General features: G+C 44.8%; 1 protein-coding gene across 1 annotated transcript in view; it reads left to right on the top strand.

The window, feature by feature from the left end:
* Positions 1 to 18,443, top strand: part of HMCN2 (hemicentin 2) — a 408,064-nt gene extending 389,621 nt beyond the window's left edge. Inside the window, exons 87-90 of the mRNA XM_068248458.1 lie at positions 409 to 717; positions 863 to 982; positions 14,962 to 15,088; positions 16,677 to 18,443. Of these exons, the coding sequence (XP_068104559.1) occupies positions 409 to 717; positions 863 to 982; positions 14,962 to 15,088; positions 16,677 to 17,037 (917 nt within the window). The 3' untranslated portion in view covers positions 17,038 to 18,443. The remainder of the gene's footprint in view (positions 1 to 408; positions 718 to 862; positions 983 to 14,961; positions 15,089 to 16,676) is intronic.
* Positions 18,444 to 18,679: the final 236 nt, after the last annotated feature.

Below are 18,679 nucleotides of genomic sequence, written 5' to 3'. Positions count from 1 at the left end.
TATGGGGGGGCCCTAGACACCAGGGAACTGTATAGTGGAGGGAGGGGGGCACTTGACACCCGGAAATTCTATAGGGGAGGAGGTTCACTAGACACCAGGGAACTATACTGGAGATGGAGGGGGGCCACTAGGCACAGGGAACTGTATAGGGGAGGGAGGGGAATCATAAGACACCAGGGAAATTTATAAGGGAGGGAGGTGGCCACTAGACATTGAGGTTGGCTGGTGACTTGGCCCCAGTGTTCATTTTCAGCCCACTTTGTGAGTTTGACAGCCCTGTTCTAGTGGCAAGTCACAGTGACTTGTGTGACATTAGCATCATTCATAGTGTACCGTTAGTTTTAGATTACAAGCCTCTAAGAATCGTATCAAATTACTATGTCTTCCTTTTTTTTTTTGTTTATCCAGATGTTAATGAGTGCCAGCAAGTTCCCAAACCCTGCGCTTTCCAGTGCCAGAATCTGGCCGGCAGCTACAAATGCCTGTGTCCGCCGGGAAAGCAGCTTCTGGGAGACGGACGCTCCTGTGCCGGACTCGAGAGACTCGCCAGCAACTCCTCCATCAGTGCCCAGTTTCAGCACCTCCTGAATAATGGACGTATCCATGGCAACAACATGTTCACCTGGCTGTCCTTCAGCCAAAACGGCAACATGATTGGTCAGAACAGCCCCAACCGCTGTCCCACGGGATTTGTGCGCAGAAACGGGGCCTGCACAGGTAATCTGGTTCTCTGCTCAGTGCTCCACAAAGCTGTGCAGATATTGGTCCCCCATTGTTCTCCCCATTACTTATTCTTTTATTGCAAGCTTGGCTATAGGTGCAGCTGTGTTTTTAGGTTTTGTATCATGCTTCTTTCTTCCAGATATAGACGAGTGCCAGCAACGCAACCCCTGCCAGCATGAATGCCGAAATACAGAGGGCAGCTACCAGTGCGTGTGCCCACCAGGCTACCGGCTGCTCCCCAATAACAGAAACTGCCAAGGTAAGATGGGCTGGGGAACACTGTCTGCTCCTCATCCGCTGGCTGTACTGACCATTTCCTATAACTCACAGCAACCGATAAAGCTGCTGCCACGCGCTGTGCAAGATCTGCTAAGGTGGCCATACACTGGTTAATTTTCTCATCGATATCTGACTGATTCAATTATTTGATCAAATCTGCTAAAAATCAATGGTGAAAACTTTTCCCAAACTATCGATTTTTGGGGCTGAAATTAATCTATTCAGTCAATCGTGCCAAATGGAAGATTTCTCAATGACAGTTTGGGAGTGCATCGCTAGCAGCACTCGATTTCATGACAGGCACTTCCTCCCATGTCTTCTCTCCACTGCTGTGGCCTCTAGTGATCACGTAAGGTAAATGCCACGGAGCTCCTAGTGTTTGGCCTCTAGCGTTTAGTCACAGGGCGCATAGCTCCCTGGGAGAGAAGACACGGGAGGCAGCACCAACAGACAGGTGACAGTATTCGCTGTCTACACCATACGGCCCGGGGGGGGGGGGGGGGGGGGGTCTGGGAAACCCTGGTAGGCATCAGCTCTACATGCTGAAATCTATTGCAAATCAGTGTGTAGTGTGAGGAGGGCTTTGATCAGATATATTCCTCTCTAATAACATAATGATCTGAGAAGGATCTATCTGTTGGCCACATCGACCAGTCTATTCCCAGCTTTAACCACTTTATCCACCATTACAGTATATCTACGTCAGCTGTGACTTTATCTAAGCCACGAGGACGTAGATATACGTCTTGTAGCTGAAGCACAGCTGTCCATGATTGGGCATTGCTCCTGTGCAAAACCTCTGGCACTATCCGCTGCAGCACTAATTGGTGAAAAGGAATACATGTGTCTGTTTCCTGAGCCAATGAGATTGAAAATAAAAGCATTTTTAATGTTAAAGAGACACTGAAGCGAAAAAAAATATATGATATAATGAATTGGTTGTGTACTACGGATAATTACTAGAAGATTAGTAGCAAAGAAAATATTCTCATATTTTTATTTTCAGTTATATAGTGTGTTTTCTAATATTGCATCATTCTATAATATGTGCAGATTACACAACACTCAGCATTCAAAATGATTCTTTCAGAGCAGTCTGTGAACTAATGACCTCTCCTCTAGCAGAGAAAAAGTAAATAGTTCAGGAACAGTTGAGATAATAAAAGTCAGAAAACAGCCCTCTCCACGACTTTGAAAGTCGTAGAGCTTAATGGCTTTTTTGCATAGAGATAACAACTGGAGTTTCTTAACTCTTCCTGTACTGGAAACAATTAGACTGATGTATCTGATCTTAATGTTTTATTTCTTAGCTGTACTACACATACAAATCATAATATCGTAATTTTTTTTCCGCTTCAGTGTCTCTTTAAATATCATAGTTCACAGTGAAAAATACACACTGTAGCATGATTTCAGAATCAAATATCCGCAACATAAATTCTCACATGAACATAATCTTAAGTTTTGTGATAAACAGTAGAAATAGCTAAACAAAATTTGTGTTTTTTATCTACAGTAACGCTTTTTACTTTTAAACTGGAATTGGTGAAACTAAAAAATAATGTGTTTTTTTCAATTTTTTTCCCTATTTTTTCATTAAAATGCATAGAAAACAAAATTGGGCTAGGGAAAAAATCTCATTCAATGAAAGCCTAGGTTGTCTTGAAAAAAACAATATATATTTCACTAGCTGGTCGCCCGGCGTTGCCTGCGTATGTATTTGGCTAGTGTTGGCTATGCCCACTATTTTCTAATCCTAACACACAATTACTCAATTACTCAATGACCTAGTTTGTGAGCTTTCTGGTCTTTGGCATCAATGATTTGCATTGAAATGAAATAAATCTAATTGGCTGTGGCTCCACCTCCTTTTCTGAATTTGAACCCCAGTCACCAAAAGGCCAACTGTACCAGGTTTGAGGCTTGTGCCATTAACAGTGCAAGAACGGCAGCAATGAAATATTTCCCCTTGAAAATCAATAGGTGACTTCTGATTGGCTTTTGTAGGCTTCACCCACTTTTCTGAATATTAATCCCAGTCACCCAGTGACCAACTGTGCAAAGATTGAGAACCCTACCATTAACAGTGCAACAGTGTAAGAATGGCTGCAGTTTACATTTTTCCAGTGAAATTTGTATTTGTCTCTGCCCACTGATGACCCGGTGTTGCCCGGCTGGTGTTCGCTACGGCCCTTTTTTCTAACCCTAACACAATTACTTAATGACCAAGTTTGTAAGCTTTGCAGTCTTTGGCCTCTTGCACACTGCAAGCGATTCCGATTCAGATTCCGCTTTTGAATCGGTTTTTACATCCGATTCAGGTTCCGATTTGCAGTGTGCAGGAAGCAAACTGCAAATCAGAATCGGATGTAAAAACTGATTAAAAAGCGGAATCTGAATCGGAATCGCGTGCAGTGTGCAAAAGGCCTTTGTCATCAATCATTTTCAATCAATAATGAAACAAATCTGATTGGCTGTTTGTGGCTCCACCCCTTTTCTGAATTTGAACCCAGTCACCCAAAGACCAACTGTAACAGGTTTGAGGCTTGTGCCATTAACCGTGCAAGAATGACAGCAATTAAATATTTCCCTTGAAAATCAATGAAAATCAGGTGAATTGTGATTGGCTTATGTAGGCTCCACCCACTTTTCAGAATATTAATCTCAGTAACTCAGTGACCAACTGTGCAAAGTTTGAGAACCCTACCATTAACAGTGTAAGAATGGTAGCTGTTTAAATTTCCCAGTGAAATTTGTATTTGTCTCCACCCACGTTTTGGTTATGGGGATAAAAAGTATCCTATATGTTATTCCAGGTAATGTACTATGTGTGCGTGATCGCATGACACACCACAAGTTCACTATTAACAGCAGAAAAAAAGATATTACAAAATATACTGATCTCCCAATACCAACACACTTTTGTTTATCTGGACACAGTTTACACGATTTTCGCGTCACTGTATTAATGGGGGGCTTCAAATCAGAAAACATGAGACTAACACAAGAAACAAAGTTTATACATTGGTTCAAAACTGTAGAAGATGGTTTAAACAAGGACTCTAACTTTTTGTGCTGGTACGATGGGTTTTAAACGCCACAATTCTTTTAATTTTTTCATTCATTCTTTGGGCTTGATTCACAAAGCGGTGCAAACTGTTTAGCACGGGAGTGCTAAACAGTTAGCACGTGAAGTGCTTTTCGCGGACTTTTGCGCGCGCAAAAGTCCGCGGTCGCGCGAATCGCGGCACTTTGCACGCGCAAAAGTCCGCGAACGGCACTTCACATGCTAACTATTTAGCACACCCGTGCTAAACAGTTTGCACCGCTTTGTGAATCAGGCCCTTTGTGTCATACAGGGAGTGCAGAATTATTAGGCAAATGAGTATTTTGACCACATCATCCTCTTTATGCATGTTGTCTTACTCCAAGCTGTATAGGCTCGAAAGCCTACTACCAATTAAGAATATTAGGTGATGTGCATCTCTGTACTGAGAAGGGGTGTGGTCTAATGACATCAACACCCTATATCAGGTGTGCATAATTATTAGGCAACTTCCTTTCCTTTGGCAAAATGGGTCAAAAGAAGGACTTGACAGGCTCAGAAAAGTCAAAAATAGTGAGATATCTTGCAGAGGGATGCAGCACTCTTAAAATTGCAAAGCTTCTGAAGCGTGATCATCGAACAATCAAACGTTTCGTTCAAAATAGTCAACAGGGTCGCAAGAAGCGTGTGGAAAAACCAAGGCGCAAAATAACTGCCCATGAACTGAGAAAAGTCAAGCGTACAGCTGCCAAGATGCCACTTGCCACCAGTTTGGCCATATTTCAGAGCTGCAATCATGGGCATCCGCAGTATATGTTCCAGGGGGGGGGCAAAAATGCAGGGAAGAAGTGGTGCGTCGAGAAGAGAAGAGGTGTGCGCCGAAAAACCTGAGGGTTATGTTGGCCGAAAAATGGATGCGGCCATGGACCAGAATGTGGGTGTGGCCATGGGTGGTGACAAGTTTTCATTAACTTAGCAATGTGGGACATTAGATTAGGACAGTGGTGGCGAAACTTTTGGGGGCCGAGTGTCCAAACTGCAACCCAAAAGTCACTTTATCTATCGCAAAGTGGCAACAGCAATTTAAACTTCATACAAACGTTTTAACTCATACATGAACATTATGGAAAATCCAAGTTGAAAATAAACTGTGAAGATAAACAATTTCATTCATCCTACTCCTGAAAAATGTATTCTTTTTTTTTAGAACCTCCCAGTTTTATTTTCCGTTTTAAAAAGCTAAAAAGTAGGTTTAATGCTATTGTCTCATAGGATGATGATTCAGCTTTTCCCAGAGGCCCCCAACAAGACAAATTTAGCAATCATGAGACCCCCAACAAATCATCAGGCTCCCAACAAGACACATTCAGCAATCTTGATGCCCCCAACAAGACAAATTCAGCAATCTTGATGCCCCCAACAAGACAAATTCAGCAATCATGAGGCCCCCAACAAGACATTCAGCAATCTTGAGGCCCCCAAAAAATCTTGAGGCCTTCAACAAGATGAATTCAGCAATCATGAGGCCCCCAACAAGACAAATTCAGCAGTCATGAGGCACATAAATAGACAGCATTTCACATAGGCAGAATGCCCCATTAATATGGTAGACACCTCTCACCTGGCTTTTCAATTCTCCTCTACTGGCTGCTTTGCCTGGCAATACTGTTTTTGGCTGGATTGGGGATGACGTGCGGGCTGAAAGGCCTTGAGTGATGCTGTGGCCAGGCTGGCTGGCGGTGATGCTGTGGCTGGGTTGGCTGGCGGTGATGCTGTGGCTGTGCTTGGCTGGTTGAAGTAAATGCTGCCCCGTAGCGAGTGACAGGGACCCCTTTAGGCAGCGGGTGACAGGGACCCCTTTAGGCAGCGGGTGACAGGGACCCCTTTAGGCAGCGGGTGACAGGGAGCCCCTTTAGGCAGCGGGTGACAGGGAGCCCCTTTAGGCAGCGGGTGACAGGGACCCCTTTAGGCAGCGGGTGACAGGGAGCCCCTTTAGGCAGCGGGTGACAGGGAGCCCCTTTAGGCAGCGAGTGACAGGGACCCCTTTAGGCAGCGGGTGACAGGGACCCCTTTAGGCAGCGGGTGACAGGGACCCCTTTAGGCAGCGGGTGACAGGGAGCCCCTTTAGGCAGCGGGTGACAGGGACCCCTTTAGGCAGCGGGTGACAGGGACCCCTTTAGGCAGCGGGTGACAGGGAGCCCCTTTAGGCAGCGGGTGACAGGGTCCCCTTTAGGCAGCGAGTGACGGACCCCCATTTAGGCAATGAGTGACAGGTGCCCCCTCTCTCTAGCCGCCGCTCCCCCCTCACCTTGCAGCAAATTCACACCTCGATCAGCGGCGACGCACCCGCTTTATATATCCGGAAGTGATGTCACTTCCGCATATCAGTGCGAGCGCTGGGTCCTAGCGCCCGCACTATTGGTCGCCGCCTGATCGAGGTCTGACGCGGCGGCCAGGAGGGGGTGAGCGGCGGCTACAGGGGGTTGAGCGGCGGCCGGGGGGGGGGGGGGGCAACGGGCGGCCAGGGGGAGGCAGCGGCACCCCCCTGGCTCTATGTGCGGATGCCCATAGCTGCAACATCACCGGAGTGCCCAAAAGCACAAGGTGTGCAATACTCAGAGACATGGCCAACGTAAGAAAGGCTGAAAGATGACCACCACTGAACAAGACACACAAGCTGAAACGTCAAGACTGGGCCAAGAAATATCTCAAGACTGATTTTTCTAAGGTTTTATGGACTGATGAAATGAGAGTGAGTCTTGATGGGCCAGATGGATGGGCCCGTGGCAGGATTGGTAAAGGGCAGAGAGCTACAGTCCGACTCAGACGCCAGCAAGGTGAAGGTGGAGTACTGGTTTGGGCTGGTATCATCAAAGATGAGCTTGAGGGGCCTTTTCGGGTTGAGGATGGAGTCAAGCTCAACTCCCAGTCCTACTGCCAGTTTCTGGAAGACACCTTCTTCAAGCAGTGGTACAGGAAGAAGTCTGCATCCTTCAAGAAAAACATGATTTTCATGCAGGACAATGCTCCATCACACGCGTCAAAGTACACCACAGCGTGGCTGGCAAGAAAGGGTATAAATGAAGAAAAACTAATGACATGGCCTCCTTGTTCACCAGATCTGAACCCCATTGAGAACCTGTGGTCCATCATAAAATGTGAGATTTACAAGGAGGGAAAACAGTACACCTCTCTGAACAGTGTCTGGGAGGCTGTGGTTGCTGCTGCACGCAATGTTGATGGTGAACAGATCAAAACACTGACAGAATCCATGGATGGCAGGCTTTTGAGTGTCCTTGCAAAGAAAGGTGGCTATATTGGTCACTGATTTGTTTTTATTTTGTTTTTGAATGTCAGAAATGTATATTTGTGAATGTTGAGATGTTATATTGCTTTCACTGGTAAAAATAAATAATTGAAATGGGTATATATTTGTTTTTTGTTAAGTTGCCTAATAATTATGCACAGTAATAGTCACCTGCACACACAGCCCCCTAAAATAGCTAAAACTAAAAACAAACTAAAAACTACTTTCAAAAATATTCAGCTTTGATATTAATGAGTTTTTTGGGTTCATTGAGAACATGGTTGTTGTTCAATAATAAAATTATTCCTCAAAAATACAACTTGCCTAATAATTCTGCACTCCCTGTATGCTGTGTAAGATGGTGTTTACTGGCACTATTCATTTCATGTGCTTTCATGTGCTGGTTTCAAATGCCACAATTCTCTTTAGCTTAGAATTAATGGTGCATGTAACCAGCCCAGTTACAATTTGAACTCAGAATTTACGATGTCTCCCCATCAACAGAGTCTACTTTATGTTATGTTGAGGGAACTGTTGATTTTATCAATTTAGCCAGGATGCCTGGGAAAGCTTCTTGAGTAACAGTTAAGGCATCTAATTACATTTATGTTTACTAAAGAATGTTTCTCCTCTGTATGTCAGTGTATATAAGCTGTGTTTTTCAGTTTTGGTCAGGAACCAGTCCGACGAAGGCTTTCTTAAAAGGAAGGTTCAGGGAAACCTGTAAAAAAATAAAAAAACCCTATCCACTTACCTGGGGCTTCCTCCAGCCCGTGGCAGGCAGGAGGTGCCCTCGTCGCCGCTCCAGAGGCTTCCGGTCCTCTTCGGTGGCCGACCTGGCCAGGCCGGCTGCCAGGTCGGTAGTTCTGCGCCTGCGCAGTACAGCCCGGAGGACGTCCGATGACGTCAGCACGCCCGCGTGGGACGCAGAAGAGCCCGTCCTTGGAGCGCAGAAGAGCCCGACCTGGCAGCCGGCCTGGCCAGGTCGGGTCGGCCACCGAAGACGACCGGAAGCCTCTGGAGCGGCGACGAGGGCACCTCCTGCCTGCCACGGGCTGGAGGAAGCCCCAGGTAAGTGGATAGGGATTTTTATTTTTGTACAGGTTTCCTTGAACCTTCCCTTTAAGCTGAAAGCTCACTGTTTACTCATCTCTAAGTTAGCCAATAAATTGTATCATGATTGATTCAAAACTCCCAAATTTCATTCAAATCCATTTTTGCATGATCGAGTAACAAACATCCAGACATCCGAACTTTCCCATTTATAATATTAGTAGGATTTACACTCACCTAAAGGATTATTAGGAAAACCATACTAATACGGTGTTTAACCCCCTTTCACCTTCATAACTGCCTTAATTATACGTGGCATTGATTCAACAACTACGTAGCGTGGATCGGGGAGGTTGGCCCTAGAGCTGCGCAGACGCACTCGCGGCTATGCGGACTGCGCAGCCGCGGCCAGAGCAAGCGGCCATTTTGGGAGAGGCAGGGAAGCCCGACCCGGGCCGTGGGGTCGGGAGCCGGCCCGGGGGGCTAATGAGCGGGGGACCCGGCGGATCGGCACGGAGGGCGCGGACGGCGTCCTCTGTGCCGTAAAAGATTATGCAGGTAGTTAACTTTTTTCACTAATTTGGCCTCGTAAGTCCTTTAAGAAACCAATTTGAAATGATTCGAGCTTTGTAACATGGTGCATTATCCTGCTGGAAGTTGCCATCGGAGGATGGGTACATGGTGGTCATGAGGGATGGACATGGTCAGAAACAATGCTCAGGTAGCCTGTGGCATTTAAACGATGCCCAATTGGCACTGAGGGGCCTGAAGCGTGCCAAGAAAACATCCCCCACACATTACACCACCTCCACCAGCCTGCACAGTGGTAACAAGGCATGATGGATCCATGTTCTCATTCTGTTTACGCCAAATTCTGACTCTATCGAGACTTGTCAGACCAGGCAACATTTTTCCAGTCTTCAACTGTGCAATTTTGGTGAGCTCGTGCAAATTGTAGCCTCTTTTTCCTATTTGTAGTGGAGATGAGTGGTACCCGGTAGGGTCTTCTGCTGTTGTAGCTCATCCACCTCAAGCTTGTGTGTGTTGTGGTTTCACAAATGCTTTGCTGCATACCTCGGTTGTAATGAGTGGTTATTCCAGTCAATGTTGCTCTTCTATCAGCTTGAATCAGTCGGCCCATTCTCCTCTGACCTCTAGCATCAACAAGGTATTTTCGCCCACAGGACTGCCGCATACTGGATGTTTTTACCTTTTCACACCATTCTTTGTAAACCCCAGAAATGGTTGTGCGTGAAAATCCCAGTAACTGAGCAGATTGTGAAATACTCAGACCAGACCATCTGGCACCAAAAAACATACCACGCTCAAAATTGCTTAAATCACCTTTCTTTCCCATTCTGACATTCAGTTTAGAGTTCAGGAGATTGTCTTGACCAAGACCACACCCCTAAATGCATTGAAGCAACTGCCATGTGATTGGTTGATTAGATAATAGCATTAATGACAAATTGAACAGGTGTTCCTAGTAATCCTTTAGGTGAGTCTAGGTGTCATAAGTATGGGTAAAGTTATTGCTGATTAAATAGGGACATAGATAAAATGTCAAAACTGCTCTGGTCCATAAGGGGGAAACAAAGGAGTGGTTAACCTCCTTGGCGGTTAATTTTTTTCTGCAAAAATTGCAGAAATCCAATTTTTTTTTAAAAAATTTTAATGTTTCATGTAAAGCTACCAGAGTGGTAGCTACATGAAACTCCACTAGAGGGCGCATGTGTCCCTCTAGTTCGATCGTCGCTGGCAACAAGAGCAAACAGGGGAACGCGTATATAACGCGCTCCCCTGTTTGGCCTTTCCTGTCGCCATGGCGACGATCGGAATGACGTCATGGACGTCAGCAGACGTCCTGACGTCAGACGTCTCCGATCCAGCCCATAGCGCTGCCCGGAACCCATTGGTCCGGGCAGCGCAGGACTCTGGCGGGGGGAGGGGGCCTCTTGCGCCGCTGCGTGCGGGCGATCGCCGCAGAGCGGCGGCGATCAAGCTGTACGCGCGGCTAGCAAAGTGCTAGCTGCGCGTACAGCACTTTACAGGAAGAAAATCGCCCAACCAGGGGCTGAGATCTCCCCCTGCGCGGCATAGCCCGAGCTCAGCTCGGGCTTACCGCCAGGGAGGTTAAAGGAGTTTCAAGGTAAAACAAGAAAAAAAAAATCTTTACCCACCTGTGGCTTCTTTCAGCCCCTAGGAGTCTGTGCGGTCCCTACTTGTCCTCCCGATCCCCTCTAGAGTCCCACCGTCACTTTCTGAAGACCTCTGCCCCCGGGCCTAGGTCATGAGTTTTCTCGGGCCTGGGTCCGAGCCCACTGACCCTGGAGGGGATCAGGAGGACAGCAAGGGACACAGACACCTAGGTGAGTAAAGATTTTTTTTTGTTTTGCCTCAGAACTCTTTTAAAGGGTTCTTGGTAGTGAGTGGAATGTGGAGAATCTCAGTGTTGATTTCTGTCGGGAAAAAGTAGCTGCCAGGCTGTTATGCTGATCCGCTGCCTGAATGTCTCCCTCTAGACAAGCATGTAAATCAGGTGTTCTGCCTCCACATGCTGCGTGCTTGTTTCAGGTGTGACTGACATCACAGCCTAGGGAGAGACTGTCTGGGAAAGTGATTGATGGTGTTCTTATGTATCCCAGATTTCTCTCCTCTGCATTTCAGCAAGTTCACGTCTGGTTTTGGTTGTTCTTCTTAAAACCGGTGCTCAGGTGAGAATTTGCAGTGAAAACTGGACATGAAAAATGATCAGTACTCCCAGAGAATGTAGGCTTCAGGAATAACGTGTACGGTTTGACATTTCATGTAAAAGTTGGCATAGACCTCGTTCCTGCCACCTACTGAGCTGTCCTATTGGCCATCAGAGTGATGAGGGCGTCACTGATCAGTGGAAGCCAACTCTTTATATTTACTTTCAGTAACACTGAGGAATACCTGTACACACCGTAGATGTTCGCTCAAGACTATCTATAAATGTACTAAATGTAAGTTTAGTAAAAATCTTCTTCATTCAGCAACTTGCTAGTGTTTTCTGCTCCCAGAGTTGTAGGAGTATCTCAGGGCCAGATTTATCAAAGCATTACCGACAGTATTTTCTTCTTAATCTGTTATAACCAGCAGGGAGAACAGTTCTGCATGATAATAAGAACCTTCTTAAATCCTAGGTAATAGTGGCTAAAGTTTAGCATGAATTTCTAGAGCTGCATCACAGTTAAGAAAAGTGCAAATCCATACCTAAACTGGCGCAGATTAAAAAGTGCTTGCTAGCACTTCTACAGATGTAGAACTGCAGGCTAGATATGATTTCAGAGTGCAGGCTAGATATGATTTGTGTGGTGCTCCTCCCTCCTGCTGAATTCCTCCTCAGAGCCTGCTGCTATCAATACAGCAGATGTATTGGTTACCTCAGCAACAGCAATTCCCCTCACACACTGCACTGTCTGAGAGACCTTCCTAACTCCTCCTATTTTACAAAAGTTTTAGAAGGAATCTAATTATTATTATTATTTATTTATAAAGCGCCAACATATTCCGTGGCGCTGTACAATGTAAGAAAACAAACAAGGGATACATAATGATACAGACAATGATATACATGACATATGAACACTGATACAAGATACAGCACTGCTGATTACAACTTGATTTAACATGATGACTAAAATGTATACATTTCTAACAGTGTGCAAGCAATTGAATTAATAACATTCCATGACACAAAAGGGTGAGAGCCCTGCCCTTGCGAGCTTACAATCTAAAGGAATGGGGTGGAAACAAGAGGTGGGGGAAGTATACAGTATATGTACAGGCAGTGCGTAATTAGGTTATTTAGTGGGTGCATGGCCTAAGCTAGAGAATATGCTTGTCGGAAAAGGTGGGTTTTGAGGGAGCGTTTAAAGATTTCGAAGGTGGGAGAGTGGCGGATGTGTTGTGGAAGGGCATTCCAGAGGAGGGGTGAGGCACGTGAGAAGTCTTGTACACGTGAATGTGAGGAGGTAATTGTAGAAGAGGATAGAAGAAGCTCGTGTGCAGATCTGAGATTGCGGTTGGGTTGGTATCTGGAGACTAGTGAGGAGATGTACAGGGGAGAGAGATTGTGGAGAGCTTTGTAGGTTATGGTTAAGAGTTTGAACTGAATCCTCTCATTAATTGGTAGCCAGTGAAGAGCTTGACAGAGAGGGTCAGCAGAGGAAGAGCGAGAGGAGAGATGAATGAGTCGAGCAGCAGAGTTCAGTACAGAATTGAGCGGTGTTAGTCGTTTAGTTGGAAGTCCACCAAGCAATATATTGCAATAGTCCAATCGAGATATAATAAGAGCATGTGCTAACATTTTGGTTGTGTCATGGGAGAGAGAAGGTCGGATACGTGCTATGTTTTTCAGTTGGAAATGGCAGGAGCTGGTTAGGGAGTTAATGTGAGGAGTAAATGAGAGAGAAGAATCAAATATTACCCCCAAGCACCGTGCTTTGGGAACTGATGTTATAGACGTGTTGTTAACATTTATTGTAATATCAGGCAAAGACGTGGACAGGGATGGTGGAAAGACTATTAGTTCAGTTTTATTCATATTAAGTTTTAAGAAGCGAGAGGACATGAAAGAGGAGATAGCGGACAGGCAGTCGGGAACCCGTGTGAGGAGGGAGTTAAGGTCTGGGGCCGAGAGGTACAGTTGTGTATCGTCTGCATATAGGTGGTATTGGAAACCAAATGAGCTGATTAAGTTACCAAGACCGTGCATGTAGATGGAGAAGAGGAGGGGACCGAGGACAGAGCCTTGAGGTACCCCTACAGACAGAGGATGTGAAGAGGAGGCCTGATCTGAATAAGAAACAGTGAAAGACCTTCCAGACAGGTAGGAAGATATCCAGGAGAGAGAGAGGTCCTTTATTCCTATAGATGAAAGGATCTGTAGGAGTAGAGTGTGGTCGACAGTGTCGAATGCTGGTGACAGATCTAGAAGGATGAGTATGGAATAATAGCCTTTGGATTTAGCTGTGAGGAGATCATTAGCTACTTTGGTGAGGGCTGTTTGTGTGGAGTGGTTTGGCCGGAAGCCAGATTGGAACTGATCGAGCAAGGAATTTGCAGGTAAATACTGACTTAGTTCAGCATGGATGTGGCGTTCAAGTAATTTAGATGCAAATGGAAGAAGTGACACTGGGCAGTAGTTAGCAAGTTCGGTGGGGTCTAGAGATGGTTTTTTAAGTAGTGGTGTTACAAGAGCCCTCTTGAGTGAGGATGGAAAAATTCATCTAATGATTTCTTAAGATGACTGAGACAGTTCTGCATGGATTTCTAAAAAAAAACTACCAATGTTTTGTCTCAGACACTCTTGATAAATCTGTCCCTGACCAGGTAAACTCCGCCCACATCCTGGCAGCAAACACAGAGGACACTGCACAATCCCTCCAGAGCAAGACAATGGGAGTGTCACTGACCACTCACTGTCTAAACCACTGAATTGTAATCATAGAGCTCAGTTCTATTTGATGGACAAGCCATTTACACTGAGGAGCCTTAAAGTGGATCCGAGATGAACTTTTACTCATTGCATAATTGTGTTCCTTTCCTATTGTTTATAGGGTATTCCTCAAGCCAAATACTTTTTTGTTTTTGTTTTAATACTTTAATTCCCTATAAACTAACCAAGCCACGCCCACAGGTTTTCAGAGAGCCAAGGCTTTCTCAGACAGTAGCAAGGGCTCATGGGAGCTCAGTCTGGCCAGGAGGAGGGGGAGGTATTACTAGCCAGAGATTTCAGAGGCAGAGGGGAGGATGAGGGGGATTAGGTTTTTTTGCTCAAGATACAGATAAGCCTTGCCTCTGTGTAATGTTTACAAACAACATGTCTGCTGCCATTGTATCACAGGAAGAAATGATCATATTCTATTAAAGCTGTTTGCACCTAGATTTGCTGTGTAAACTAAACTTTAGATAAGATATATAGACAAGTTACTTGTTATAGTTAGTTTAAAGAGAACCTGAACTGAAAATAAAAAGTGAAAATAACCATACTCAGGTCATACTTACCTCCTGTGTAGTCTACTCCTCAATCTCTTTCTCCTCTCCTGGGTCCCATTTGTCCACTGTGATCAATGGAATTATCTGTCCTCCATTTTAAGAATGGCCATTACCCCATAACAGCTTCCTGGTCAGCACACTGTTAAACTGTAATATCACCCACTTGAGCCATAGGGAAACATGGACATTACCTTGCACATTCAGTTGCAACTGACAGCTGCTGATATATAACTGACAGCTGCTGGTATATTTCAGTTCTGACAAAATATTGTCAGAACTGAAAGGGATCACTGTAAGAATAAAATGGTGAGCATCTGAGAGGAACTGGCGATGAGGTTAGTATGTAATATTCATTTGCAGCTACATCATGTGTTTATTTTAAATAATTTTCCTCACTTCAGGTTCCCTTTAAGGAAGAAATGAAATGCTTGTGAAGGTCATATTGTGACTAATGATACTTAGAGTTTTCAATATAGTCAATATAAAAATGTTATACATTTCCTAATTTATGTATCTGCTTTGCCTACAGACATAGATGAATGTGCAGAGCAGAGGATTACCTGCGGAAACAACCAGATGTGCTTCAACACCAGAGGAGGCTACCAATGCTTGGACACCCCTTGTCCTGCCTTTTATACTAAGGGATCCAGCCCAGGGTAAGAGCACAAAACAGGACAGCTGCATTACTAAGCACTTAACGCCATCTGCAGGCAAACAGCTAAACACACAATGGAAAGACAGATGCTTTTCCGTTATACCTGTCAATGGATTTTTCAATTCTGCCAGTCTTGTGATCTGAACACCCCTGCCTCACTGCACAGCCTGAGGGTGTCACCAGAATACACTGTTTTAACCCTTGTGTCAGCTACCAGCCTGCTCAGTGGAAAATGAATAAGTATCGCTCCACCTCTGAGGATATCCCTCTGCACTCTCCTCCTATGAGCAGCCTAAGCTCCTCTTCCTTTATTTTACAGTGCCCAAAAACAAGTGCAATACAGCCTGATTGGTTCACCGTGCATATCCCCCCTCTCTGATTGGATGTGTAGGTGAAAATGTGAAGATAATAGGGCAGCCTATAGATAGCTCAAAGACCAGGTTTTAAAAACTGTTTTACGGTCTTTTTGATGAATGTATAAATTGAATAAAGGGTGCTGTTTTATCTTTGGCTGGTGTTATGGTTTGATTCTTTTTATTAAGTGTTAATTAGCATATATAGGACTTGACCTACTTTGTTGGTTTTAGAAAAATGGGCTAAAGTGGTCATATCCAGTCATTAGTGGTTAACAGCCCAAAAGAACCAAAGTATACAACTGCTATAGGAGCGTCTCTCAGCTCCTGTGTCGGCCCAAATACGTGGACATTGCTGGTTGGATCAGGGGAGGTGCTACAAACTCAGCTCTCTTCATAAAGGAGTTACTGTATATATCCAGCATCAAACAGAAGCCAATAAGATAATACTGTAATACACTTAGCTGACCGGTCATGTAGTATTTAAATTTTGTCAAATCGAGACCGATTGCGTACGTACTACTATAGAGATTGGTAATAATATATTAGCAAAATACCCCTCCTCCCATTAAGGCTTGAATTAAATAAATACGAAGACTGTGGGAGTATTACAGGGAATAGTGAGGTACTTTTTGGAAAGAAACGTCATCATTTGCATAAAACTTTTATATTTTATTTATACAGTACAAGTTAAAAGCGTTCTATATAAAAAATGTAGCATATTCAATAAGATGAGCCCAGAACTTGGCTCTCTACTAGTGTCAATTATAACAAATATCATTATCCATACCTACAACCATAAGTGGAATATTCAATTCATTAAAAATATTAGTCTAATGAATAACAGAGATTCTGTGCTCATATGTACAACTACAGACCGACAAGCATGATAGGCTTTCACCCAACAGGGTGGCTAGAAAATAACCCCTCACACTACCCCCAAAATGCCCATTTGACTAAAGGGGATGTGGTTCAGACTGATGGAAGCAATGGGCAGGAGGAGATGAGTATATGTAAATTAATGTAGATTTTTCTCTATTTGTCATTTACAAAAACATTTTTTATTTCAAAACTCAATTAACCACAAATAATCATATACTTAATATATATAAAAACCGCCCATACCGGGGCATTAAACCTTCTATTAAAATATGACCGGAAAATAACATCAGTGAAAGACATTGTAACATGGCTATGATGAGAGCGCATTGTAACCCCTGAGTGTGTATCCAACAGGACCTGCTATCGGCGATGCCAGTCGGACTGCAGCTCCGGAGGCCCCTACACCCTACAGTATAAACTCCTGACGTTGCCGTATGGGATTCCACCCAATCACGATGTTGTCCGCCTTAGCGCCTTCTCTGAAGGGGGAGTCCTTCATAATCGAACCAGCTTCACAGCCCTGGAGCAAGACTCAGGAAGCCCGTTTGCCATCCGTGAAGAAGGGGCGCACGGCATCATATACACCATACGTTCGCTGGACATCTCAGGAGTTTACAGGATAAAAGTCCAGGCCGTGACCCACACCGACCAGCAGAGGGTGCGATATCAAAGTGTCTTCATCATTTACATCTCTGTATCGCCGTACCCTTACTGAGACTAAAGACACACTTGGGGGAGGGTGAATTAAGTACTGGACTGCCAATGAGAAGCCAGCCATTGTCGTATGCCATAACCCTTCCACACACGTATTTTTATACAATATGCCAGTATTGATATGTGGAAAGTCCTGACTGTGAGGGACTGCCAGTTACTAGATGCCCGTACTGGAACTGGTGACCAGAGAACTCTCAGAAGGCAAGTCCTCCAGTGATGGGGGTCAACTCCAAACCTTGGTGCTACTGCAAGTTCTGTGATGGGAATCCCATGGATCTCAATGGAGAACACTAGAATGATATTGGCAATAACGTGTTAGTGACCTTATACTTAAAAGTTGAATTACAGCTAGCACCCCCCTCGTTAGCCACATCAATATAAGTTCTAAAACCAAACTTAAAAAAAAAAAAGTAAAACGTTAGTATGTTTACTTTAATTTTCCTCTAGGGCTGTATCAGGCAATGAGGTCTCCTAGCTACTGGATGCAGAAGATAAGGCTTGTTTTATGACAGGGCTTTTGAGTGCAAGCTACAGTGATAGAAAGCGGTGCATTCAGAAAATATAGTAGTGCTGATCCTACAGATTGAAGATGGCTGCTTCCAGTCCAGTTCTCTGTGACTGGTGTTTGGGGGAATTGTGATTTTCACAAACATGACATTACTTTTGGCTAAAGGCAAGGTAACTATGTAGGTTATATGGAGTTGGGAAATGGGTTGTTACTGGTACCGTATGTCATAATATATATAATTCTGCTTTTAAGGACATCTGAGGACAAATACAAATATACAGCTTTACTTACGTAGGATTCTTCCAGCCCCTAGATGGCTGTGTGGTCCCTCACTACAGTTCCGTCTGTCTCCAGGATCCTGCTGTCAGTCCCGTAGTGGATCACTGACCCGCAGGGCTGGTGTCTTCTGCGGGTGCACGTGCTGCTCTTGATCTCGATCCCACTACTTGGGAGCGATAGGTTGGCATTCCACCAAGGTTATAACAGTGGGACTCAGGGGAAGACTGGAGCCGCAGCGAGGAACCACACAGACATCTATGGGCTGGATGAAACACTAGGTAATTCAGAAAAGGATAAAGATGAAATGGGGCCTTAGACTTTCTCCAGGCCCTAGGCAACTGCCTAGGTTTGCCTTGTGGGTGATCCAGCTCTGTATTTGTCCTTGAATGTCCTTTAAGTGTGCTTAAAAATTAGACTCTAATTGATAATGTAGCAGGCTTGCATTGTGGACATTCGCCCCATTTTGGCTCATCACCTCCAGTAAGTAAAGTAAACTAACTGCAGTGTGTGCTGATTCCTGATTAAAAAACAGTAACATATGGTGCTGTTCTGAAAAGCTCCTTCCCTTTTTCCTTGTCTTTCACATTCCTTGAAGTAAACCAGAAATCAATAGAACTAAAGGATTGATACTTACCCGAGGCTTCCTCCAGCCCCATAAGCTTGTCCTACTCCGTCCTCCCACGGTCTGCTCTAGTAACTGGCTCAGTCGCGTCAGTCCGGGTCTACTGAGCATGGAGGGAGGTGCAGAAGACCCAAACTGGACCCGACTGAGCCAGTTACTGGGGCTGATCACGGCTGAATGGCAGACCAGGGAAGCCGGAGTAGGACTCAGATAAGCTTATGGGGCTGGAGGAAG

This window comes from Hyperolius riggenbachi, chromosome 8, assembly GCF_040937935.1.
Source record: "Hyperolius riggenbachi isolate aHypRig1 chromosome 8, aHypRig1.pri, whole genome shotgun sequence".
Lineage (NCBI taxonomy): Eukaryota > Metazoa > Chordata > Amphibia > Anura > Hyperoliidae > Hyperolius > Hyperolius riggenbachi.
The sequence above is the reverse complement of the archived record's forward strand: the minus strand, read 5'-3'. Positions and strand labels throughout refer to the sequence as shown.